General features: G+C 44.7%; 1 protein-coding gene across 5 annotated transcripts in view; it reads right to left on the reverse strand.

Moving 5' to 3' along the window:
* The window catches only part of GLYR1 (glyoxylate reductase 1 homolog), a 39142-nt gene that overhangs the window by 10532 nt on the left and 1651 nt on the right, over positions 1–26959 (reverse strand). For 2 of the 5 annotated variants that reach the window (XM_084761944.1, XM_084761943.1), the window contains exons 3-10: positions 26396–26475; positions 15058–15196; positions 14377–14616; positions 8803–8889; positions 7236–7292; positions 6361–6411; positions 6196–6269; positions 4206–4305 (exon numbers count right to left, since the gene is read on the reverse strand). In XM_084761944.1, coding sequence (XP_084618070.1) covers positions 4206–4305; positions 6196–6269; positions 6361–6411; positions 7236–7292; positions 8803–8889; positions 14377–14616; positions 15058–15196; positions 26396–26475 — 828 coding nt within the window. The remainder of the gene's footprint in view (positions 1–4205; positions 4306–6195; positions 6270–6360; positions 6412–7235; positions 7293–8802; positions 8890–14376; positions 14617–15057; positions 15197–26395; positions 26476–26959) is intronic. The other 3 variants (XM_084761947.1, XM_084761946.1, XM_084761945.1) reach the window with 2 other exon arrangements.

Raw genomic sequence — 26959 nt, forward strand, 5'->3', positions numbered from 1 at the left:
AAGCTCTGTTAACTGCAGTTCCAGAGGTTCCAACACCCTCTTCTGAACTCCACGGATACCAGGCATGCCTGTAGTATACATATACACATGCAGGCAAAACACTCCTACACATAAAATCAAATCAAACCTTAAGGCCAGTTGTAGTGGTGCACACCTTTAATCCCAGCACTCAGGAGGCAGGTGGATCTCTGTGAGTTCAAGGTCAGCACCGTCTACAGAGTGAGTTTTAGGCAAAGCCAGGGCTACCCAGAGAAACCCCTGCCTCAAAAAACAAAACTTAAACAAAAAATTTCAAAAAAAGATTCATGTTTTTATGTATATGAGTGCTGTCTTCATCTACACCAGAAGACGGAATCAAATTCCACTAGAGATGGTGTGAGCCACCACATGGTTGCGGGAAATTGAACTCTTTGAGAGTCCTGGAAGAGTACCTAAGTGCTCTTAACCACTGAGCTCTCTCTCTGCAGGCCCCATATTTACTTTTTTCTTCCATGAGTTTTGATTGCTTACAGATGGTCTTTACAAATGTCCTGAAGATGCTTCTTTGGTCAGTCTGTGCCACTCCTCCCTGACTTGTAAAGCTGCCTTTGCTGGAGTCACTGTTGTCTAGCCTACTTCTGGGATTTAGAGTTCTGTGGCAGCCAGCTGGGAATGAGGCTGTAGGTTTTGTTTCTAGGCTAAGTAAGAGAGTTCTCTCTGAGTGCCCACTCTTTTGAATTTTAAAATAATCTTTGTTACTTGTGCGTGTGCGCTTATCGGTGCACATATATGTGAACTCGTGTGTATATGCATGGAGAGGCCAGAGATCAACATCTAGTGTCTTCCTAAACTGGCCTCAATTTTAGTTAAAAAATAATTGTAAATGCCCAGCTTTTATGTGAGTGTCAGGTGATTTGAACTTAGACCTTCAGTGCACAGCAAGCAAGTTAGTAAGACTAGCCCAACCCCAAGTGTATTTTAGAGAGAAAACAGCTCTACTTCGTATATTGACTGCAAAGAACAGCGGACACAACAACAACAGGAGAACCATTTGTCCCCTTGCCTGAATACATGTCTGTGTACCATATGTGTGCCTGGTGTCCTCAAAGGCCAGAAGAGGGTGTCTGTCAGTCACATGCCTTAAGTAGAGTCATAGGCGGCTGTGAGCCACCATAGGGCACTGAGAACTCAACGCTGGTCCCTTGCAACAACTATTAACTGTTGAGTCATTTCTCTAGCCCACCACATACCCTTAACAATTTTTGTTTGGACAATGTCTGATTCTGTAGCTCAGGTTGGTTTTCTTTCCTTCTCTCTCTTTTTTTTCCGAGACAGGGTTTCTCTATGTTATCTTGACTGTCCTGGACTCGCTTTGTAGACCAGGCGTGCACCACCACGCCCGGAACCAGGTTGGTTTTCAATTTGCTAGGTGGCCCAGGCTGGCTTTAACTCATGGTGATCCTTCTGCCTAATGCATGAGTCATTATAAATCAATTTTACTCTTTCTTTTCCGAAAATTAAAACCATGTTTCCTTTTTATTATTTCATAAGCACTGGCAGATCACTCTATTTTGTTGTCATTTTGATAGACTCACTGTGTTATACAGTCAGTCTGGCCTTGAGAGATCCTCCTACCTCAGCCTCCTGAGCACCTGGGACTACAGGCATGTGCCACTGTACTTGGCTAGAGGACTATTCAAAAACTTTATTCTTGCTTTTACAATTATTTACTTAGTGATGTGTATATGTGAGTATGTAGGTCAGAAGTTAGAGGACAACATGAAAGAGTCCCTCCTTCTACAACACGGGGCCTGGTTATCAAATTCAGGACAGGTGTTCAGAATTGCTGAACTTCCTTCACTACTGAGCCATCGCTCCAGTACCAAAAGGCTTTTTTTCCCCCCCAAGGCAGGGTTTCTCTGTGTAGCCCTGGCTGTCCTGGAACTCACTTTGTAGACCAGGCTTCAGGCTGGCCTCAAACTCACAGTGTTTCGCCTGTCTCTGTCTCCCAGCACTGGGATCAAAGGTGCGCACCACCATGCCTGGCCCAAAAGACTTAAAAAAAAAAGTGTGTGTGCATATATGTGTAAGACAGCAACTCACTATGTAGCCCTGGTTGGCTTATAACTTTCTATTTAGACCAGGCTGGCCTCTGTTGACAGAAATCTCCCTGTCTCTGCCTTCCAAATGCTGGACCTGAAAGCAAGCAACACTATGCCCAGCCAAAAGATAGTTACTATCAATAGCCTTCAAAGAAATTCCAAGGAGATCACTACTGGACTAAATGACTCTTTTTTGTTTTTGTGACAGGGTTTCTCTGTGTAGCCTTGGCTGTCCTGGACTCACTTTGTAGATCAGGCTGGCCTCGAACTCACAACGACCTGTCTGCCTCCCAAGTGCTGGGATTAAAGGCCTGGATTAAATGGATTAAATGACTTTTCACTGTAGTCTCTTGCTGAGTACTTTAAAGCTGACAACTGTCGATTTCCGGCCTCTATGAAGCAGGGGCTCCCACTCTGCTATTGGGGGAGGGGGGGCACGGGGAGAAGGAAGGGAGGGAGGGAGGATGGGGGGGAGGGAGGATGGGAGGGAGGGACACGGACGACGCAGGCAGAGTGTCTTCCCAAGGAAGATAAACAGCACATCTGTGACTTGAATTTGGGTCTGCCTGACTCAATTCTTAGATGCTTCAATCTCTTGTCCATTGTTTGCCATTAAAAAAAAAAAAGGCAGTCAGAGGCAAAAGGGAAGTGTTCCTGTTACCACACATGCCCAGCCTCTGCGTTCCCTCTCCTGCAGCAACTGCAATCTTGAGGAGAATGCTGGGACCAAACAGACTGCAGTGCATCTACCCAATGCTCAACACCTATGTCTAACAAGAGGGCACGGCCTTTGGAGGCCACTGCCCGAGGCTCCCCACAAAACCCCAATCATTTTTATATTCTGAGAAGCACCTCATCCAGCAAAATCAATTTAGGGAGTAGAGAGAGGTACTGGGGAGAGAACCAGGGCCTTGCTCTAAAACTGAGCTACACGTCAGACCGTAAAATATTTTGTTTTGAGACAAGTTCTTATTATGTAGCCCTGGCTGGCCTGGAACTTGCACTGTAGGCCAGACTTGCCTACAGTTCAAGAGTTGTTTTCTGTATTTCTTTCTTTTTGAGTGTATCTGTCAGGATCAAAGGCATATACCATCGTACCTAGCTCCTATGATATTTTTTGTTAACCTTCATTTTTGTTAATATTTTGCCAACATTCAGCTCCAATGTCTCCTTCAGCAATCAGCCCTGAAGTTATTTATTATTCACAAGGTTCAAGCATATCATGTGTCTCAAGAGGGAGTACTTTTCTGGTCCTTCACTCCATGCAGAAACAATGTTCTTGTTTCCTGCAGCAGTTTTTAGTGCAGAATGCCGGGCTGCTCAACCTGCTCAGCATGGGCCATATCACAGATATGGTGTGATGGTTACAAAGGATGGAGGTGGTCTGCCCACATACTCCATGTAATGGAGTACACTTCATTTTATAGCAATGGGTATTTCTGTTGCTATTGCTATTTGTATTTTTTTTTAAAAGATTTTATTTTTTTTAATGTATGTGTATATGTGTTTCTGGACACATGAGCATGGATGCCCAGAAGCCAGTAGAAGGCATTGGATCTGCTGGGGTTACAGGTGGTTGTGAGCCACCTGATGTATATATATCCTGGTAACTAAACCCTAGATCTCTGGAAGAGCATTATATACTCCTTAACTGCTGAGCTGTCTTTCCAGACTTTGTTGTTGTTGTTGTTTTGAGACAACCTCTCTCTACACAGTCCTGGCTATCCTATAACTTGCTGGCCTCAACTCACACAGACCCACCTGCCTCTGCCTCCCGAGCACTGGGATTAAAGATGTGCATGTGCCACCAAGGCAGGCTTATTTGTATTTTTGAGAAAAGGTCTCACTGTGGCCTGGGACTTCCTGTATAATGCAGGCTAGCCTAGAATGAATGCATGGCAATCCTTATGCCTCAACTTCCTAAGTGCTGTAATTGCAGACATGTGTCATCATGTCTGGCTACACCTTGAGTAGTTTTAAATGGTTAAAAATTTATAACAACATCCTATACATACTTCTGCCTGGACTAAGCTCAGCTCTTGATTTACTGGGTGAAGAACACTGATGTCTACCCTCGGTTACTCCACCTCCCAAGGCCTGACAAACCTTACCCTTAATACTTACTTTCTCTGCAGTCCGGTTCCAGACAGTAACTGTGTGACCCATTTTTAGCAAGTTGGAGACGATGCCACTTCCCATTAAGCCAAGGCCCAGAAATCCTATCCTGCAAGAGACAGATTGATCGGTTCAGGCAAAGGCATATATCCATCATGCAGAACAAGAGGCAATGCTCCTTTTTCTTTTATGTCACTGGTTTTCAAACCCAGGGGAGTTTCATGTTAGGCAAATGCTTTACCACTGAGCTACAAACCTTGGCCCAGCACTGTCCCTCTTCCTCTCCTAGATGGTCAGTAAGGGTCCCTAAATGCACATGGCCATGACTAAATCTTTAACCACAAGAGTCTTCCAATTGGGGCCCTTCTTTATGCTCTGATAGAGAGTCTGAGCTTCTACCTCCACGACTGACAAAGCATAGCACTATCTTTAGCTCTTGAATGGCTACCTGATCAGCAACCCTGTGCACTGGGCTTTCAGACCACTATAATGTGTCAAAATGCACAAACCACAGACGTAGTGTTGAGAGCCAGGCAACCTCGACAATGCAGGTGTTAGGACAGGCATGCACCCTGCCTCCCTGACATCTGTTCTCCCAGGCTCTCACGCTTGGCCTACCTACCGACATTCTCCAAAGCATTGCTCCCGGTGCTCTCTTCTCAACCCATCATGATTCTCCGTGACTGAACGGCAGACAGCCAACTCTGCCTACCTGCCACTGGAGAGCTCAGTGGGGCTGCCTGCTATTCCTGCTACCTTTACATACGTGTACAGAGAGCTTCGTCTTGCCTAAATGTCTTTTCTGGTTCTTGTATTTTATGAGTGTATAGGTCAGGAGATTGTGCTGAGTGTCATTCCTCAGACTTCACTGCCTGTTTTTGGAGACAAGGTTCTCACTGGCCTAAAACTTGCTCAGCAGGTGAAGCTGGCTGGTCAGTGAGCCCCAGTGACCTACCTGTTTGTCCCCAGCACTGAGACTAGAGATATGTACCACCACACCTGACATTTTCTTTTTAAAATATTTATTATGTATACATGTTCTGCTTTCATGTGTGCCTTCATGCTAGAAGAGGGCATAAGACCTCACTATAGATGGTTGTGAGCCACCATGTGGGTGCTGGGAATTGAACTCAGGACCTTTCGAAGAACAGACAGTGCTCTTAACCTCTGAGCTATCTCTCCAGCTCCATTCCTGACATTTTCATGTGGGTACTAGGAACTGAATTTAGGTCAGGAGAAACAAAGCCATCTCCTCAGAGCTCCCCGCCCCCCTTTTTAAAAAAATTGAGATATGGTCTCGCTTTGTAGCCCAGCCTAGCCAGGTATGTAGCTCAGTAGCCTCAACTTAACAGCAATGTTCCTGTGTCAGCCTCCCAAGTGCCAGGACCCAGTTGGTTTTTACACACCTCCAGCTTTTCTTGCAAGGTACAATAGTTAAATAATGTGGAAGGCTTGGGGCCCACAGTCTAGGCAAGGTGGAAAGCGGCTGGCAAGTGCATAGGACGGATTAAGAGGTGACAACAGGGAGAAATGGGTAAGGCAAGACAAAGGGCTTTATTTAAAAAACCTTCATGTCTCTCTCCATGACTAATATAAGAGCTCTCATCATGAGTCTACTGAGCCAAATTTTCAAGAGTGGTTCCAGACTAGCAGTGGCATCAAGGGATCCGAGGGCTGCACCTTCTAGCAACTGAGAAGCCCTATCCAGGATGGATACCTGAGATAATGCTTTACAAGCTATCCTCAGGAGGCTCAGAGAACCTCTGAAGCAGCTGCTCAGACTCACTGACAATCGGGGAGCCAAGCCCTGAGCCTATTCCCGAGGGAGGACTCCATGGGGAGGCTGGTGGGGGATGACAACTTTCACCTTGGAGAGGTGAACTGTTCCTAAATTAGCATCAGTGGTTTGGACACAGCCCTTCAGGGCTCCCTTGGTGCCACCTCCCCAGCTCTAACAGAATCCAGAGCCTCCACGAGGCCTCCTCTTTCAAAGTCTTACTTTTTGTCTGTGGGTGTGATGCTGCCATTCACTGCTGTGCTGTCTGCTGCCTGGATGGAGGTGGAACCAGTTTCCTAGGGAGACGGAACACAAATAATCATCCAGCAGTTTGCCCGCAGGGAGACCACGGTGAAGTAAAAATTTGAAGGCAGGGAGCCTACACACCTCTTCACATATTTTCAACTTCTTTGTGATCGCCTGGTAACAGACAGCTGGCTAATAAAAAGGGAGAAAAAGAGACCACTTATTAAGTACATCGGTTCTACATGGCAATTTCCCAAAATGGTTAGCCCTAAAGTGAGCCAATAACACAGAGGATTTCTTTGTTGTGTAATTCTATCAAATTCAGAGGAAATACTCATTATCTCAGTATTGCATGTAGCTCTTCGAATGCTTTGTCTAACTCTGAGCATCAGAGGTGTCAACTTATTTACCTTATTTTGGAATTGGTCAGTAGAGCTGGGCTGGAAATCCAATCTGCCCACCTCTAAAACCACCCACTGTTTTAGGGTGTTTGCAAAGTTTGGCCCAGCCCCTGACCTCACAACATTAGTTAAACTTCCTGCTGTAGCAACAAGGATGGGAAGTCATTCTGACCACAGACACAGGATGTAGCACCAGGGAGCCTGCGCAACCTCCTGGAGATGGACAGCCTGCATGCCTAGCTCCTCCTGCCCGAGACTCTGAAGACAACTGCTGACACCTTAGCAGCACAAGTGGCTGAGTTGTAAAGCTTTCTTGTTTATCTTTAAATTTTTATTTACTTATTTTATTTTATTTTGAGACAGAGTTCCTCTTGTAGCCCTGGCTGTCCTGGACTCACTTTGTAGACTAGGCTGGCCTCGAACTCAAAAAGATCCACCTACCTCTGCCTCCCCAAGTGCTGGGATTAAAGGCATGCGCCACCAAGCCCGGCCCTTTTTGTTTGTTTGTTTGTTTATTTTTAATTTCATTGCCACCTGATTTCCTCATTGGCCCACACTGTCACTTAGCTTGTTGTATGGCATTCACAAACAAGTCTGCCCCAAGTGAGCACTCACCTTCTCTGTTTGGCTCAGCAGAAAATGATGGAAATGAGGATCTGCATCTTTGACTGGCTGAAATCGGAAGACAAGGAGATCAGCCCAGCTGCTCTCTACCGTTACTTCCTCTTGCCTAGAAACAGACTCGTCTGATGCATGGCTTTCCAACCAAGTCTCCTTCACAGATGTTAGGAAATTTCTATTTCTAAAATGTCTTTTTTTTTTTTGGAGACAGGGTCCAGGGACTTGCTCTGTAGACCAGGCTGGCCTCAAACTCATAGATATCCTCCTGCCTCTTCTTCCTGAGTGATGGGCTTAAAGGTGTGCTACTACCACCCATCATTTTTTATTTCCTGTACTAGGGACTAAATCTAGGCCCTGGCCCATGCTGGCAAGCATTCTACCATCTAGCTCCACCTCTAAGCCTTCTTTTTCAGGCTTTTTGTTCTAAAGATGCTCTCACTTTATAGCTTTGGTTGGGCTCAAACATACAGAGAGCCACCTGCCTTTTGCTTGGTGAAAGCTGCCATTTTTTACTTTTTGAGATAGTATCTAAGTTATTCAGGCTGGCGTTCTATTTTCTTGGCCACTCAGATGGGACATGAACTGTGCCCCTCCTGCTTCAGCCTCTGCTGGCCCTGGCCTTCCATCAACAACTGCCTCTATAGCTAAGAAAAACTGGATTCAAGTACAGAAAGATGATTCTGCTGGTTCAGCTCAATCACTCAGGTAACTGTGGAATACTCTTATGAAGCTCCCCAGCATTGTAGTACTCAGCATTCAGCAGCCATGCGCTGGCCTGGCCACATAAGCCACAATAATTCCAGGACTCTCCTAGTTTCAGAGCGCTGTTCTCCTGAGTCTGAGGCCAGATCCTTGTCGGGCTTGGCTTGCTGGGGTCAATTCTGGTTACAGTGGCTATGACCATAGCTATCCACAGCTGTTCACAAGTACACTAGCACCAGATGAAGGCAGGGTGGAGCCAGTGCAACCCCAGGCTACTGAACAGCAGCTGCATTAGCTGGGCTTGATTACATGTTTGTAATCCCAGCACCCGGGTATCCGAGGTGGAGGGATCTTCAGTTTGAGGCAGGCATGAACTACCTAGAGAAATGCTGTCACAAGACAAAATAACCTCTTCTTTAACCCTCCCAAGAAAAAACACCTCCCCAAGGAGGGGGAGTGCAACCCAACAACAAAACAAACAAAAACAAACAAACAAACAACAACAACAAAAAATGGGGGTGGGGGGGAAGAGAAGTATTTACGGAAGAGAGGGTATTTACAATAAACACAAAAGCAATCTTACCCCAGACAAAGAGAATGACTGTGGGTCTATAATCCCATAGATGATGCTCAACAGGCAGACTGCTTGGAAGCATTACCTAAAACACTGAGCATCCTGAGCTTTCATTTTTTTTTTTTTTAACCTCCTAGACTTCTGTACTATTTTCCAATAAAACAAAACCAAACAACCAGAAAGGGGGGAAAAGAGGAAAGAGGATTACACAGCATGGCCACAAAAATCTGTTGCGTACTTGTTCTGACATTGTGCCCAGTCCTACCAGCAGGAAAAGTTCTTTACCTCACTCGCAGTTGGCTGCCATTTAAATGCGGCCATTGGTCCAGCCATCATCCCCTTTACAGTGCTAGACTCAGGGATGGTGAGGTCCTACAGGAGAAAGGCAGAGAGAGCATCAGGATACTTTGCTTCCCCATTGGCCACACTCAGTCCTGAACTAAGCTGCTGGTAAGTGTCTCAGTCTAAGTGTAAGTTCAAGCCAATACCCTGGGCAAGGCTCTATGTGGGAGAAAATGGGCAACTGCTTCCTGCCAACACAGTAAGCTGTCTTTTCCAATCTTGTAATAACAAAACCTGCTCATGCAGTCATGTCACAAAGATGAAGGTTAATTAGGAAGCTGCTAGCAAGTCACAGCAAAATTCTTTATGGCAAGTAGTAATCACTAACAGTGGCCTCAAATGGAATCTATCTTGTCTTCAGAAAACAAAAACAACTGCATGGTACTGTTGAGGAGACCTACCCAGATTCAAAAGTTATGATGCATGGTCTGTGCACCATTCCCTTGTACAAATGCAGCCTGGCTCCTCCTACCACTGTGATAATGCCTCATACTTCACCTACTGTAGTGGGATAGCAGAGTGAATGTTCACGTGCCTACAAACACTCCACCATTGCTGTGACACTGTTCCACCCACTGATGCCAGGCCTCCTCCTCTGCTACTTTCACTTCCCCTTGACTCAAAGGGCAGTAGTCACTGCTTTGCCATTATAAAGCCACCTTTCCCCTCATCACTTAGACCAAACTGGCCACCACACCATCACCAGTGTTAGCAGGCAGCTGTAAACTCAATCTCCTGCCCCCTCTCTGGGCCCATGCAGTCAAATCAGCCCAAGTCAGACTTAAGCATATCTTTCCAAAGGCAGTTCCCTACTTCTCACAGCTAAAGTTTTTAGAGCACTCTACAGTCAGACACTTTACATACATCACTGGCCAAGTCCTAATTCCCTTCCCTTTCCCTCTTTAGCTTACCAGTACTTTATCCCTCATCCCAAATACCCCAAAGATGAGCCCCCTCAGGATTTCTGTGTTACTGGGGATGCTCTTCCATCATGTCTACTTGACTCACAGGCTCACTCTAGGGCATTATGGAAAGGTCTCCTCATCAAAGTAGCTTTATTTGACTTCTCTGTACCTTTTCCTATTTGAAGGTAATGTTGATTACAATGACAGCAAAGGTTTCAATAATCACCTTAGTACCAATTTACACATATGGTCTCATGTAACCCCTATTACAGTGAAGAACTAATATTGCCTTCCTTTTACAAAAACAAAAACAAAAACAAACAAACAAAAAAACTGAGGTGCAGAGAGCTCTATTGGGAGACAGATTAAAAACTCAAACTTGCAGGGTGTGGTGGCCTCCACCTGTAATCTCAGCACTCAGGGAGGCAGAGGCAGGTGGATCTCTGTGAGTTTGAGACCATCATGACCTACAGAATGAGTTCCAGGACAGCCAGGGCTACACTGAAAAACATTGTCTTGATAAAACAAACAAACAAACAAAAAATTCAAACTTCCAGGAATGGTGACACACATCCCCCCCTACCCCAAGATAGAGTTTCTCTGTGTAGCCTTGGCTGTCCTGGACTCACTTTGTAGACCAGACTGGTCTCAAACTCACAGTGATCCGCCTGCCTCTGCCTTGGGAGTGCTAGGGTTAAAGGCGTGTGCCACCATACCCAGAGAAAGATTTACTGATTTATTACATATACAATGTTTTTGCATGCAGGAAGAGGGCACCAGTTCTCACATAATAGATGGTTGCAAGCCACTATATGGTTGCTGGGAACTGAACTCAGGACCTTTAGAAGAGCAGGCAGTGCTCTTAACTTCTGAACCATCTCTCCAGCCCTGAGACACACTTTTGTTTTTGTTGATTTTTTTTTTCCAAGACAGAGTTTTTCTGTATAGCCTTGGCTGTCCTGGACTCGCTTTGTAGACCAGACTGGCCTTGAACCCACATCGGTCTACCTGCCTCTGCCTCCTGAGTGCTGACACACGCACTTTTGATCCTAACCTCCTGTGAGGCAGACACAGACGTATCTCTTTGAGTTTGAGGGCAGCCTGGTCTACACAGTTCAAGGCCAGCCAAGGCTACATAGTGAGACCCTGCCTCAAAAAATACACCACCAAACCAAACCACACACCAAAACCCAACCAATCAAAAGAAAAAATAGCCGGGCAGTGGTGGTGCAGGCCTTTAATCCCAGCACTTGGGAGGCAGAGGCCAGCCTGGTCTACAAAGGGAGTTCAGGACAGCCAGGGCTACACAGAGAAACTCTGTCTCAGGAAAAAAAAGAAAAAAGAAAAAATAATATTATACAAAACAACTTAAATTTCAGCAATTTGGACCCAGGATTGGTGCTATTATAAGTGTGATCTCCTTGGCTGTTCTGTCCACTTACTCCACACTGGGATTCATGTTGGTATGCAGATGAAGCTGAGTATGTATTAAAAAAGTGGGCATCTCTCTTCTTGAGAGTGGCCATGTCTGTGTCTCTTGGGCTCTCTCTCTAGACATGTAGTCTGTGGTGAAGCTACCTAATAAGCATCTGTCTAATAGAGAGGCTAGTGCCGGGTGTGGTAGGACACTCCTTTAATCCCAGCACTCAGGAAGCAGAGGCAGGTGGATCTCTATCTCTTTGAGTCCAAGGCCAAAGAGAGTTCCAGGACAGCCAGGGCTATTACACAGAGAAACCCTGTCTCAAACAAAACAAAAAATAAACAACGAGGCTAGTGTAGTGTTGCCCCAAAGACTGCTCTGCAATGGCGGCTACACTCTGTTATCTGTGCTAACACAGAAGCTTCCAATCATGTTACTGTACAGCACCTGACACCACGCGGGTGCATTTTAAGTTGAAGTTGGAAGAGTGGCGCTCCAGGGATGACAGATTCACTCTTCTTGGTGTGAGTGTGACATTTTATGAGCGCCACAGGCCTGACTACACCTCTGTAGGGGTGGTCTGAGGTTGAACCTGTAGTTCTCAGCTTAAAAGTAAGGAAAGAGTCCAGCCAACACATGGGAACAGGCCTCCAGGCAAGCTCTCAGATAGAAGTCTAGACATAAACGGAGCCTTGTCTGTAGGCAAGCATTTGACACCTCTGCAATCACAGCCAGCCTTTTCAGTTATCCTTAGGGGCAGAATATTAAACCACAACACAATGGCACTCACCGGGACTCTGCAGCTGGGAGCCCGTGCTTTACTGCTCACTGCCAGCCAAATGACAATTGCTATGTGAACACACCCAGTCTGTGAACTACAGGACAGATGAGGTCAGACACACTGTCTGTCACTCACTCTAGTGCCAGGACACTCTACCTGAAGCACTGAACACATATTTAGCCCCAAAACATCTAGAAAGGACCCTGCTAGGGGTGGCTAAAAGTAGGCTGTTCTAGACTGAACCCTGGTTAAAAGTTATCATGCCCCACATACGTCACCCTGTTATAGGGTAGACATCTTCTCATTACCAGCTTAAGGGAAGCCTTGAGATTGGAGAAGCCAGCTTGGGTAGGGTTTTGGGAGGCTAGCTAAAGTTGACTTTCTCCCTCAGTTCTCACTGCACACCTGGCTCGTATCCTGGAAATAGCCCACATGGGGTTTGGATCCGATGCCCATTTTCTTCAGGGATTGTTCTCAACACTACTTATAGACTCACTCAATTCTTACAGTAAACATATTGAGTGCTCCAAAAACAGGACTAGGAAACCAAGGGAAAGGAACTTGGCCGTGGTTAATCAGTTGCAGTAAGCCATAGGTTATAATCCAAGCACAGGGCCTTTGTCCTAATCTCTCTAGTACTTCTCTTTATCCAAAGGAAGCAGTTTCTGTCCAGGAGTCTGTGGGAAACTTGCATGAAGACAGTAGGAATTTGGAAGACAATAAAATACCTGATGGCTCCAATTCCGTTTCTATAAAAAACTACCTTTTGGGACTTGTATCAGACCACATCCCTTGCAAAGTCCCCTACTCACTGAGGCTGGCAGTTGTCTGACGCTCCCTACATCCTGAGCATGGTCACAGGGGTTCTTACTTTCTTCCCTCTGCTTTCTTAGCCTTGAGACAGTGTGAAGGACCTTCTCCAGTCAGAGGCCACAAGGCAGACCAGGCTGAGCTTAGCCAAAGATATTCTTTTGGAACCATAAGGTGTTTCAAAAATGTGAGTCAGATTCAAACATTTAAACTTAGGGTGTTTCACTTACAATTCTGAATTTCCAGCTTCTCTCAAGGAAAACCAGACAATCTGGCAGCAGTTGGCCAGGCAGCCTGTCAATGGAATGTAACTAGGCCAGTCCCAAGATGCAGTGAGCTCTCCTGCTATTTCTGCAAACTCAAGGCAGCTTCAGTTGTTCAGCGCCCTATTTCACTGGTGTTTGACTGAACCCGCCAGTCTTGCTCAGCTGTCTAGTGTCTTATCAAGGTATTATCACCACTGTTCGCCAGCCACCTGGCTTTTGCTCTTTTTATCCTGGGTGCACATCTCCCAGTGTGCTCTCACAAGTCACAGGCCACCACTTCCTGAAAATCAAGACCTGTTAGTCAGAAGGTGAGAGATGTGCCATTTCCTCCTGGTTTCATTTGGCCACACTTCCAACTTTATAACCCTGACCACATATTCTTTTCGTAGTGCAGCCTCTGAGCCTGAGTACCCCTCCTGACATTCTCAAGACAAGTTCAACTAGTCTTATGGATTAGACTGTTTTTTTTCTCTAAGATGATTTCCCAAGTCTACAGCTCTAGTATTGTTTGGGCTGTGCTTCAAATGCTAGCTCTGAAGGCTAGCTCAGTAGTAGACTGAAGGCTAGCTCAGTAGTAGACTGCTTGCCCAACATAGACGAAGCTCTAGGTTCTACCCTTAGTTCCATAAACAATAACAGCAAGCCTCACATCTCCCCCCCACCAAAAAAAAAAATCACACAGAACCAGCTCTCTCTCCTTTGATTATGTGAGAAAGCAACGATACTATCTTCTAGGAGTGACACTTGAAGCCACCTTCTTTACTCTTTCCATCTTCACCTCTCCATATAACCAAGCTGCCAAGTCATAGGAGGGCTTCCTCTGACGTGTCTCTCCCCTATTCTTTTCAGGAAATGCTACCACCTCTCTTGGGTATTCCTGTGACTTTGGGTTCCTGTTTGACACCAAGACCCTTTCCCTGTCCTTGCAATTACTAATGCCCAGCTTGGCACACAATACCATCTCAGCAACGATCTTAAACAGCTTTCTAAGTGCTTCCACTATCTTGAATTTACTGCCTTGTTTTCTGTGAACCAGTGTCAACCTGCCTGTACCAACCTGCTGGCCCCTCTATCCGCACAGGGACACTGGTGCCACAATCTGTCTCACATGGCTGCACGCTCACCTCTACAGTGTTTTCCCTTCCTTCTTGCTCGCCTTCTCCCAGCCAGGCCTGTGTACCTGAGCAATTCAGGAAATCACTTTTGCTCCTACTCTATCTATAGAACACGGCAAGGACTTCACAGCTACTAGATAAGCAAGGTTATACTTAAGAGCATGTCTATACTTTACACAAAAAAGGCACTAATCCCGAACGCTACAGTGGTAAGACAAACCTTCTCATCCTTTGGGGGGCGACCCCGTTTCCGGGGACTTTGCTCTTGGGCTCTTTTAAGGCATTTGGAGCCTCTCTCTGCAGAGCCTGAAGTCACCCTCTTCTTTCCTTCTCCCATGTTCTTCTTCACCTTCCCTTCAGACAGGCTAAGCTTGCGTTTCTCATCACCTGAGTTTGGCCTACTTCTCTCCTCACTGGAATTACGCCGACTCTTGTCATCAGCAGAAGTGTGGGATGATGTCTGAAAGTTCAACAATAATAATGATAACCACTACAACAGCCACTGCCACCACTGCCACCAACATTGGCCACGTAATGCTCTCAGCACTTTTGTGAACTGTTTTCACAGCCACCCTGAGAAACAGGATCCTTGTTCACCTGTTTACACTGGAAAGACAGCTTAAAAAAGAAGATCATGCCACTTGCCTACAGCCCCAAAGCTAGGTGGTGGCTGTGTTCCTAAGCTCTTTGCGTTACTCTGAAGCTGAGCTACTCCTCCTAAAAACAACACGTCTCAGAAAAAAGTGAGCCTCAAAAAGGTGAGCCATAGGCGCAGAGTTCAGGGACTGCAGTTGCTCTCTTGCTAGCATCTCATGGGAAAGGAGTGAGCCTGTGACACTTCACCTGCTAGTAACCATGCCTGACGCTGGAGGGAAGAACTGCTGTGTCTCTCTTATTTTACCTGGTCTTTCCCTTTGGCTCTCCTTAGGAACTCTTCAACAGCATCCACAGCTTGCTGGAACCGTTTGCCCTTGTTGATCTTTATCATTTCCTCTTTATGAGCATGATAAGGCTTTAGCTGTTCCACTTTGATCCATGCACTAGTGGAAAACAAACACAGAAAGGGTTTCATCCATACTGCATATGCCAACACATTCCGGAGGTCTCACCAGGTAGGATCTAAAAATCCATTTGTGTTAGCTGGATACTGAAAGAGGTATACACCTCACCACCCGTCCATCTCAGACTCTTGATACAGAAGGACATTTTCTTGAAACAAACAGCTACAACAGGTCAGAGCTTTTCTCAAGTGAAACCACCATGTTGGACACTATGTTTTCACTCTCATTCACCAGATTCCATACTCAGCAACACACACCTGCCACTTGCTCAGTGCAGGCGAAGCCTGTAGATAGTGTGCTGTTTTCAGTGTGTAGCACGAAGGCCCAGGATAACTGCAAGCACTGTAAACCATGGCAACACTTTCACACCAGGAGACAATGACTGCTGGTCAACTGTTTTTGTTTTTTTGAAACAAGCTTTTGATACGTACCTCCCTCTGACCTATACTCACCATGTAGAGCTGGCACCCCCCATCTTTGCCTCAGGTGCTGGAATTACAGGTGTGAACTACATCTGACTTAGTCAAATATTTGAACCAGATTTACAAAATCTGTCCATCAACCCAGAGTCAGAATATACTCAGACTAATGAAATACATTTTTTTTCCAAGACAGGGTTTCTCTATGTAGCCTTGGCTGTTCTGAAACTTATTCCATAGACAAGGTTGGCCTCAAACTCACAGAGATCCACCTGCCTCTGCCTCCCAAGTACTGAGATTAAAGGCGTGTGCCACAACAGCTGCCTTAAAACAAAACAAAAACCAAACAGCAACAACAAAACTCCACAGACAGGGTCTTACTATGCAGAACAACCAGGTTGGTTGCTTTTGTCTCCTGAGTAATGGGATGGGAGGTGTGTCACCATACCTGGCAAGGACTCAGTATACATTAAACTGGCTCTTACTACGTGGCTGAGGATGACCTTAACCTCCACCTCACAAATGCTGGGATCACAAGTGTGCACCACCCCTCCTGCTTATGTTGTGCTAGGGATTGAACTACCTGTTACCTGAGCACTCTACCCCAAATGCAGTATCTAGTTTGCTGCTCTTGTTTGTTCTTAAGTTATTATAACCACGGCTACTAAACCATATACACACGCTTAGGAAGGAGGGTAGCAGTCTCAAAAGGGAGGCTTTAAATGGCTTTCTTCTTGAAAGGAGAAACACACTCCTCTAATTGTTAAATTTTAACCGTTAATGTATAACATACTAAAGTTAAAAAAAAAAAAAGCAGTCAATTGCTAGCTCTCGAGTATCTGGCCTGTCATGGGTCCTGAGCAAGTCCTGTGGCTTTCCAAAATGATGTTCTAGAATCCAAGTGTAGATGAGAACATATTACAAGCCTGGCAAGGAATCCACTATTTACGTATGTTTTCACCAGTATTAAGCATAGGGTCCCACAACATAACCTTCAGAGAAGTGGGCCAGGCTGAGGATATAGAAATTGGGTTACATCAGTAACTGTGTTTCTTTCCTTAGAGAAGCCAGAGACTCTTCACTCATAATGGCCACAGTGTTCTTACCCACGTCTAGCTTTCACACTGAGTGTTGTAGGAGCAGTTGGGAAGATGGGTGAAGAACAAATCTGTCAGCGCTGGGACCTCAACCTACAAGTTGGAGATAGCACACCAGGGTAGACAGGATATATATGGCTAAGACAAACACCACACAGGGACAGACACTGGTCTCTGGCGCAGTACCAAGCATAGCAGTAGCGTAGAATGTTTCCCAGTGGCCAGCTCAACTACAGTTTGCAGCCTGAGAAGAGACCATGAAGCCAATCCACAGGGAAGAAACATGGAATACGGTATTGATCCCCCAATATTGGCCAGTATGTCCCTAGGCACCCCAACCACTGATTCTCTCCCTATTTACAGCATTCTAAGGACAGAGGTAAAGGCAGTTTAGAGCTGCAGTACTAACTGGTGGCTCAGCTCTGAGACCACACTGGTGTCAGGGACGAAGCCTAAAGCATCTTGGTTTTCAAGACCCACACTGTCTATCCTTCAAAACTAGAGTAGATGCTCCACAGGCAATAATCCCATCCACTCTCTTCTGTCACTGCCATGCCTGCCGCCTCCTACCAACCTCTGACTGAGAGAAAAAGCAAAGGTGAGGACTTCTGTGGAGGGAATGCCAATAAATCAGACCCAATTTTTTTTTTGGGGGGGCGGGTGTCAAAGTATTTTAAACAGATTTCTCCAAGAAGGAAGCACACATACAAAATCCCACTCACCTTCCAGATAGGACATTGAGAAACTGTAATGAAATTTTCCTCAAATGAACTCACAATACAAATATGACTTTTAAGGGATAAAAGCAAGAAATGTTAATCTACTCAGGAAATTAACCCAGTGCTAGAGGCATCCTGCCTCACCAGAAATACAGCCAATATGCCAGCTCAACTGAGCCCAGAAGGATAGGCTCTAGAAAGCAAACCACACCTGAATCACTTCAGCCACCAGAACAAAATGTGTTCTGTGGTGGTCACAGCACAAAGCCCTGCCTGCTTAATGACTTGGTGCCTTTTAGCTGGACCCTAGGAACAGCTCTAACCCTGGAGGCAGAGCAGCTCCTACTGGCATCAAACTGGTGCTTTCTAGTTATGGGCAAATGATGCCTTCCAGCCATTTTTAGGGACTAGAAGGTCTGTGAGCCAGTGGGTGAAAAGGTGCTATAAATGGCTCAGCTGAATAACTATTTTGTCTTATTTTAGTTCACATGTATGGATGTTTTGTCTACAGATATGCCAGTATACCCTCTGTGTTTCTGGTACTACTCTTGGACGCCAGAAGGTGGTGTCAGATTCCCTAGAACTGGAGTTACATAAGGTTTTGAGCTGCCATATGGGTTCTGGGAATCAAACCAGGTCCTCTGGAAGAGCAGCCAGCACATGCAACACTCACTGACCATCTCCTGGGTGGGTAGCATTTTAAAAAGAGAAATTATAGAGCTAGGTACAGTGGTACACACCTGTAACCCCAGCATTCGGGAGGCAGAAACAGGCCTAATCTACAAAAGGGGGCCCAGGAAGCACAAAGCACAGAGAAACCCTGTCTTGAAAAGAAAAGAAAAAAAGTAAGTAAATAAATGGGTGGGTGGGAAGGTCTAGCTTGGTCTGGAATTCACTATGTAGATCAGGCTAGCTTCAAATCCATAGAGATCTGCTTGTCTCTGCCTCTCAGATGCTGCAATTAAAGGTGTGCAAACTACCACAGCTGGCCTTAATTTAATTAAAACTCTTTTTTTTTTTTAAAGGACAGTCTCTGTACATAGGTCTGGCTTTTCTGGAACTTGGTCAATAGACCACGATGGCCTTGAACTCAGAGATCTGCCTGCCTCTGTATTCTAAGTCCTGGGATTAAAGGTGTGTGATGCCGTACTAATTTTAATATGTGGAAGCATGAGTCTCAGGTAGCCCAGGCTGGCTTCAAACTCTGTATGTAAGCAAGGATGACCTTAAGCCTTTGATCCTTTTATTTTCACCTCCCAAATGCTAGGATTATATGTGTGTATCACCACACCTGACTAATGTGTGAATGTCTGAATAATATCCAGAGCATTGTGCACGTTGAGCCAACTCTACTGAGTTATCCCTGGCTCTTATAATGCCTTAAAAAAAAAAAAAGATGTATTTGTTTATTACTATAGTGTTTTCCCTGCCTGTTCCCCTGCACGCCAGAAGAGGGCAGCAGACCTCACTTTAGATGGTTGTGAGCCACCATGTGGTTGCTGGGAATTGAACTCAGGACCTCTGGAAGCACAGACAGTGCTCTTAACCCCTGACCCATCTCCCCAGCCCCTTATAATGCCTTTTTAAAGACTGTCTTCTTCCTTTTTTGGGTGGTAGTGGTGCCAGGGTCTGTACACGCTAGTCTCAGGCTCTAGTAATAAGTTGAAGACTCAGCCTTACACAGCTGTTTTGTTTCTTTACCTGTGAAAAGCTGTAACCTATAACGTGCCTCACAACCTTTTCCTAGGACCTTGAGGAAGCTGTACCCATTTAGCAGTTTATTGTGGATTGGGAATTCAAAAAAGTCAAGCTCATCCAGCCTCTTTCTAAAGTATGAAGCTCTGCTTTTATGTACAGGGGAGTTAGTTACACATTGTGGCAGTAAATGCTGGAAAACAAGCTAACTGGCAATCTGTGAGGCTATCATGTGCTATTACCTACACAAAAGGAATATAAATTTCTTGATTCTGCACAGTATTTCTGGGGTGGCACAGGCCAAGAAACGAGTCTACCTGTGCTGGGTGTGTCGGAACACACCTTTACTTCCACCAATTGAGAGGCAGTTGCTGGCAGATCTGAGTTCTAGGCCAGCCAGGGCTACATAGTGAGAGCCTGTTTCAAAAAACAAAAGAAAAACAAAACCAAAAAACTAAAAAAACTGAAACCAACATACAAAAAAAAAAAAAGAAAAAAAAAAAAAAAAAGAAAAAAGAAAAAAAAAAAGAAACTAGTCAGCCAGGCTAGTTTAATCTCAGCACTTAGGAGGTAGAAGCAGGTGGATCTCTGTGAGTTCAAGGACAGCCAAAGCTACACAGAGAAGCCATGTCCTGCAACACTAATTCCTGGCCTCCAAAACTAGAGATTAGTCTATCTGAATGACTGAAGGACAAGGGGGAAAAAATGGAATCACTTTTCAGATTCATTAAAAAACAAACAAACCAAAATAAAACAAACAAACAAACCCTAAGATCTCTATCAAGAGTCCAAAAACCAATACTCAAGGCCTTTTTTTGTTTGTTTGTTTGTTTTTCGAGACAGGGTCTCTCTGTAGCCCTGGCTGTCCTGGACTCACTTTGTAGACCAGGCTGGCTCACAGTGATCCGCCCGCTTCTGCCTCCCGAGTGCTGGGATTAAAGGCATGCACCACCACGCCCGGCTACATAAAGGCCTTTATGTCAACCATTCCAGCTGCTCAGCAGGTGCTGCCCCAGAGCTTAAGAGCTTAAGCTGCTGCTATGAGTGTATCTGACATGGCCCACAGCATGTTCCTCAGTATCTTGTCATATTTTCTCAGATTACTCCACTTAAATAAAAATTTCTGAAATTTGGAGCTGCTTTCTCCTTAAGTAAAAAACCATATGACAACCTCACATCCATGTGTCTTGTTTGGCCACTGCTTAGCTACAAGGACCTGGGCTGAAGTGGAGGCACACAGCAATAGGACTGGATGGGAATGACATATAAAGACACAGGGCAGAAAGCCCATGTCAGACTGTGGGTTCCCTTCTCCATCAGGATGTGTGAGTAGTACTTAGAAAGCAATTTCTATACTTGTCTTAAACAAAACAAAACAAAACAAATCACTGAAAAAGGCTGAAGAGGAAAGGTCCAATTTTAAGCTATTCAGAAATGAAGGCACCAAGAAACAGACACACAGACACACAGACACACAGACAGACACACACACACATACACACACACACACAAAGGCAATATGGACATGTTTCAGTTCGGCTGCACACTCCTATAAACCAGCACTAGGGGGCTGCGGGACGGATGATCAGGAGCTCTGAGCCATTGTGGACTGTAAGAGCTCCTGTTTCAAAACCACAAGAGCAATAAAACAAAATACTTCCACCACCAATAATAACAAAAGAAACAGCAGACAATTTGCAAGTAAGGAGAGATGGCTCAGTGGTTAAGAGCACCGGCTGCTCTCCCAGAGGAGCTAGTTCAATTCCCAGCACCCACATGGCAGTTCACAACTGTCTGTAACTCCAAGATCCGACACCTTCACAGACATACATGCAGGCAAACACCAATAAACATTAAATAAATAAATAATTTTTAAAAAGATAGATTGAGAAAACTTTGATTGTAGAACTTGGTATCCTGGCTAGTTTTTGTCAACTTAATACAACCAAGCATGGATTAGCTCCTCCTCCTCCTGAGAAGAGGGAGTCTCAAGTGGGGGGGGGGGGGGGGAACCCAGATCAAATTGGCTTGTAGCCATGTCCATGGAGAAATGTCTTGATTGTGATTGTTGATATGGGAGGACCCAGCTGGGGGCAGTACCACCACTGGGAAGCTGGTCTTGAACCAAGAAAACTGGCTGGCCATAAGCACAAGCTAGTAAGCAGGATTCCTCTATGGCTCTTGCTTGACTTCCCTCAAAGACGGACTATACCTTGGAGGCATAAGATTGAAAGAACCCTTCCCCCCGAAATGACTTGGTTATGGGGTTTATCACAGCAAATGAAAACCAACTAGGACAGTTGGCAACATTCTAAGTGCTTAGTTGAGGTTTTCTAGCTATGTTGCCCACATCAAGCAATGGTTACCGCTCCTCTGTGGACCAGTTTCTATAACTCTAGTACAGGACACCCCTGCTCACTGTGCACTGTCATTCGCCATGGAGATGGTCACTATTGGGACATGAGCTGTTCCTGTTACTGAGAAAGTGAATCTAATCCATCCTGTTCAGGACAGCTACCATGCAGCCCTGGCACAGGGACAGGTTGTGCCAGTCAAATATCCAGAATACTGGTCCTCATGTGAAAAGAGAGTCAGAACACTGACCCTCTCCACTTCATGAAAGCAGAAGGGAAGAACTGGTCATAAAGACTGCCATAGAAACTAAGGTCTCTAGTCACAAGCTGCCCAGTTTGCCCACAGAAGTCCTTCAGATCTATCCTTGACTTATTACCATCATTTAAAAAGATTTATTTATTTTAATTTACTTCCATTTTATTCTTTGCACATGCATGCCTAGTGCTCATGAAGATTAGAAGAGGGCCTGGGATTAGGTAGAACCGGAGTTACAGACAATCGTGTCTGGAGAGCTGAAGCCATCTTATGTCATGTCCTCAACACAGACGCCTGATGAAGCAGGGTTTGGCCCTCGGTTCCTGATTGTGGGATACCAACATAATTCGCTAGATGTTTTGGTAAGAAAGGAAAGGAAAATCCAGATGTCTAAAACTTTAAGACCATTTTATTTACACACACTCTTAAAATTTTTTTCATTTCTGTGCATATGTGCGCGCCATGTGAATTAATATGTACCATGTGCATACAGGCACCTTGGAAACCAGAGGGTCACCTGATTGGGCGCTGAGAACCAAATCCAGGTCCTCTGCAAGAACAAGTGGATAAATGTTCCTACATGCTGAGCCATCTCTCCAGGACCATCATATACTAAACTGTTACTCAACAGGCTATACATTTGCACTCTGTAATAAAGGTCCTTGCTAATATAAAAATAATTATTTGTATTTTTTCCATTAATTCATGTGACAATTTTTTTTTTTCTGAGACAGGGTTTCTCTGTGTAGCCTTGGCTATCCTAGAACTTGCTCTGTAGACCAGGCCAGCCTCAAACTCATTGAGATCTGCCTGCCACTGCCAAGAGCTGGGATTAAAGACATGCACTACTACTGCTCGGCTCAGGTGTCAAATTTTAAACTGAGTATATCTGACTCAATGTTATGTTTCTGAAGAATATAAGAATACTATGGGTTGGGCCCCATCCACTGGGCCAGGCTCCAGTCATCAATGGAGCCTTCAACACAGGATGGGCCATACCACATTTACCCTCATCCCTAAGGGCAGTTTTAAAGATTCCACCACAGCTACAGACATATTTGCCTTTTAGAAGCTAGTTCTTATCTCGAAAAAAGATTCAATTATTATTTGTCTATATCACCTCCAAAGTGGCTACTTCACATAGGAGTCATTGTGCCGTTCTTGAACAGTTATACAACATTCTATTTGAGGTGCACCTTGTAAAACTCTTCAAGGCCACTAGCTGGTTCCTAACTCCTGACCATGCGCTTTTCAGGCTTTGGTTTCACACACTAATGAGCCCTCCTCTGCTGTCTGACACGTCCTTTCTCTGGATTTTGACTGCCTATCTGGTCTTGAGGGAAACATAATTAAACTACACATCTGTATTTCAAGTACAAAGGTCATGTTAGAAGTGATGCTGCTTTTCCTCACAAAGCATTCCCATAAGAGGATGAAGGCTTAGAAAGGTAAAATGGCTCGCTTAGATAAGAGAGCAGGTAGAACCAGTCATCTGATACATGTTAGGCAGACAACACATCTAAAGCTATTTCCCCAAGTACTCCGCTGCCACCAGCTGATCTGGAGAGCTCACCTCCAAAGATTGTACACTGACCCTAAATGAACCAGCCTTAACACTGAGCACGGAAGAAGCAGTCCTCAGGAATAGCAGCACTGCAAATCTTTATCACTTGTTCACTGCCCACCAAAAAATAAACCTCCCAAACATTTGAGTCCCACAATGGGTCTTTTGGGAAGTACTGGGCATTGAACCCAGGGCCTACTAAGCTTCACCCTGAGCCCTTCTAAATTTTTTTTTTTAATATAAAACTCCCAAGGAGCTGAGACTTATGGTCATTTATAGCTACTAGCTGCCTTCCATCCTCTTGCTATGGACCTACTTGAGAGCTTACTGTGTAGAAATCACATGATCACTACCAGCAGCAGGTAATTATGTGTTCAGCACATGCCCTTTATCACTGGGTGCTCAGTTTATGCAACTCTAATTTCCTGTGTCTTATTTCTAGTATTTTGTGTATACAGGGAAACCACTTTATCCTTCTAGGATTTTAGCATTAAAAAAAAAAAATCAACTAATGGCTTTCAGACCCCAAATAATCTGAATGAGTTCCCATATTTTCCGCCGAGGCAGTTCTTCTTTTAGCCACCCTTAGAGCGTGGCCAATATCACTGCCTGTTACTCCCTAGCCACGCCAGGCAAGGAGCCTCTTCTTTCCCATGACACCTAGTCTAACGACCTATTATCCCCACCATCCAAACCTAATTATGCTTTGGAACTGGGTTTCCATCAGCTTTCCTAGGCCTTGCTGCTCTCCACCAACCTTGCTCTCTTCCAACATAGTTTCCTAGTTACCCAGGAACTACTCGTTCTACACACAATCCCAGCTAAACTATTCATCCCGTTGCCTTACTGAGCCTCCAGAAGGTGGGGACCACAATATTCACCATCGCAGGAATTCCTTCAGCGTGTAGCACTGTGGACTCACACAAATTAACCAACACCTTTCTTTAAAATAGAATTTAAAAAAATATGTATGTATGTGTGCGCGCGTCTATTTTCATACACGCGCGCACACACACACTTATTTTACGTATATGAGTGCTCTGTTTTCATGCACACCAGAAAAGGGAATCAGATTCCATTATAGATGGTTGCGAGCCACCATGTGGTTGCTGGGAACTGAGCTCAGGACCCCTGGAAGAACAGTCAGCACTCTTAACCGCTGAGCCATCTCTCCAGCTCCTACACCTGCTTTTCTTATCAGGAGTGTTCTTTAAGTAGTCTACGGCAATAACGCCTTCCTTCCTTCCTGAGGTGAGTGGCGCAGGTGTGGTAATGGGGACTGAACCCAAGGCTTTGCACATGCTAGACAAGTGCTCCACCACTGAGCTTTAGTCCAGTCTCAATCCATGGCACTGGACAGCACTCCTTATTCACAGGCTCTGCTCTCACAACTCACAGCAGTCTTCCTTGAAACACTGCCACCACGAAGCTGCTAAGCTGGCTTATGAAAAGAAAATGGGGGCAGGGCACATCTGTACTGGGAAGGTCAACATACTATGTAAACTGAAACTCGGAAGAGCACTCTGACACATAAAGTCCAGAATGTGTGAAACAATTTGTAAGTGACTTTCATACAGAATATTACATGTTGCTTTTATAGAATTAATATTTTAGTCATCAGTGTCAGATTTAAAAGGAAAATCATTAAAAAAAAAAAAAGTAACACTATTCTTTAAACAGTAATAAATACAAAAAACAAGCCAGGCGTGGTGGCGCACGCCTGTAATTCTAGCACTCGGGAGGCAGAGGCAGGTGGATCGCTGTGAGTTAGAGGCCAGCCTGGTCTACAAAGCGACTCCAGGACAGCCAAGGCTACACAGGAGACCCTGTCTCGAAAAACCAAAAACCAAAAACCAAAAACCAAACCAAACCAAAACAAAACAAAAAACCAAAAACAAAAAAAACAAAACCCAAAACCAAACCAAACCAAAAAACAACTGTTTAAAAAAACTAAGTTACCTAGCCAGAATCAAGCAATCGGTATTGAGGAGAAACCAATCATTGTAAATTCAAGTCACTACACATTCTTCTCTGTTTAACTTTTAAAACTGCTTTCTGTAAAGTCAGACTATTAAAGTAATGATTCTCCATTCTTCCAGTTCAGTACACACTGGGAAATAAAGCTTTGTAATTACAATGACACAGTTAAGTTAGTTTTATAAATGAGAACAGGGTTAAATAAGTACTTTTATCAAATAATATCTTAGCTTTCAGTGTTCCTTAGAAACAGACCAACCACACAGTCATTAAAACAAAATCAGCTGGCCATGTAGCCCAGGAGTCTAGCATGGTTCTTGGTTCCATCCCCAAGGCTGCAAAACCTTTTTAAAAATTGATAAAGGGGGGGGGGAGGGTAAGGGCATGCCAGGAACTGTTGATAAAGACATGAAAAACTTCAGTGGGCCTATAATATGTAGAAAGTATGAACCCTGCTTCTTACCTGAAGGGCATTACCATTGGCCTCAGAATAATTTTTGCCAAATAAGAATACCTCCTTTTATTTAGGCGTAAAGCAAGAACGAGGTATCACTTTTCACACTGCAAGAAGGATTGTAAACTTTGTCCCAGGTGAAAGCACTCTTGGCGGGCTTTGCCCCTTGGAAACACCACAAATACATTGTGATAGACTGGATGGAGCCATCCTGGGTCTGAAATTCAGGAAGCAGATGGGGGACTCTGGCTGGACTATTGTGTTTCTAATCGAACATCCATGGGGGCAGGGATCCTGACCCAGACTGGCCATTGCACGCCCGAGAGAGACGAAGGCTGCATCTTTTAGAACAGGATCACACATTTAGAACAGGATCACACATAGATTTGGGGAGAGACCAGCGTACAGGACAGAGACACCTGGGGATCCGTCCCGTAGAACAGATACTGAAAGGTTTACTCTTGTTTCCCTTTAACCATTTTTCCTTCTTGTATAGGATTGTTAGATTGTGTAATAAAGTCTAATTGTTAAAAAAAGGGCCAACATCACACAACGCAGTAAGCCTGAACTAAGGAGCCTTAGACCAGTCACACAGCAGCTCAGACCCAGGGGAACACCTAAAGGAAACATGAATACTACTCACTGATCTTCTGTACCAAAAAACTTCACAAAGAAGCATTTCTTTCCACGTGGTTTCTTCAAGTCCTTGGGTGGATTAACAATCTGAAGAATAAAAGGGGGAAAAGTTACGATGAGAATAGAGCAGTCTACTAGGAAAGTAATTTGCCAGAGCTCTAACTAGGCTGGAAAAAACCCAGATTTTTAAAATGTCAATGTCCAAAAAGGAAGCAAGGCTTTATACTTCTCCCATATCTGGCAGTTTTCTATTGTGTTGTGAAGAAGTGTGCAAATATTCTTTAAATTCTCCATAGCTAACAAGTGTACTGTCCAGTAGATAGTTTTTACTGCAACGGCTCCTGGTACCACAAGCAGCTAAAACTAACAGCAATGTCATCCTCCGCCCCATATGATCTGATCACTTTAGAAACAAAAAACATTCTTCAAAATACATTTGGTATAGCAAGAGTTAGGATAGGAAATAGTGGAAATAAAGGACCACTGAGGCATAGGAAACACCATATTGCAGAGGGTCTTAAGACATTTCCTAGATTCTTAGCAAGAGTGAAAAACCAGAACATTTGGAGAG

This window comes from Acomys minous (genome assembly GCF_964271855.1).
Source record: "Acomys minous genome assembly, chromosome: 16".
Taxonomy (NCBI): domain Eukaryota; kingdom Metazoa; phylum Chordata; class Mammalia; order Rodentia; family Muridae; genus Acomys; species Acomys minous.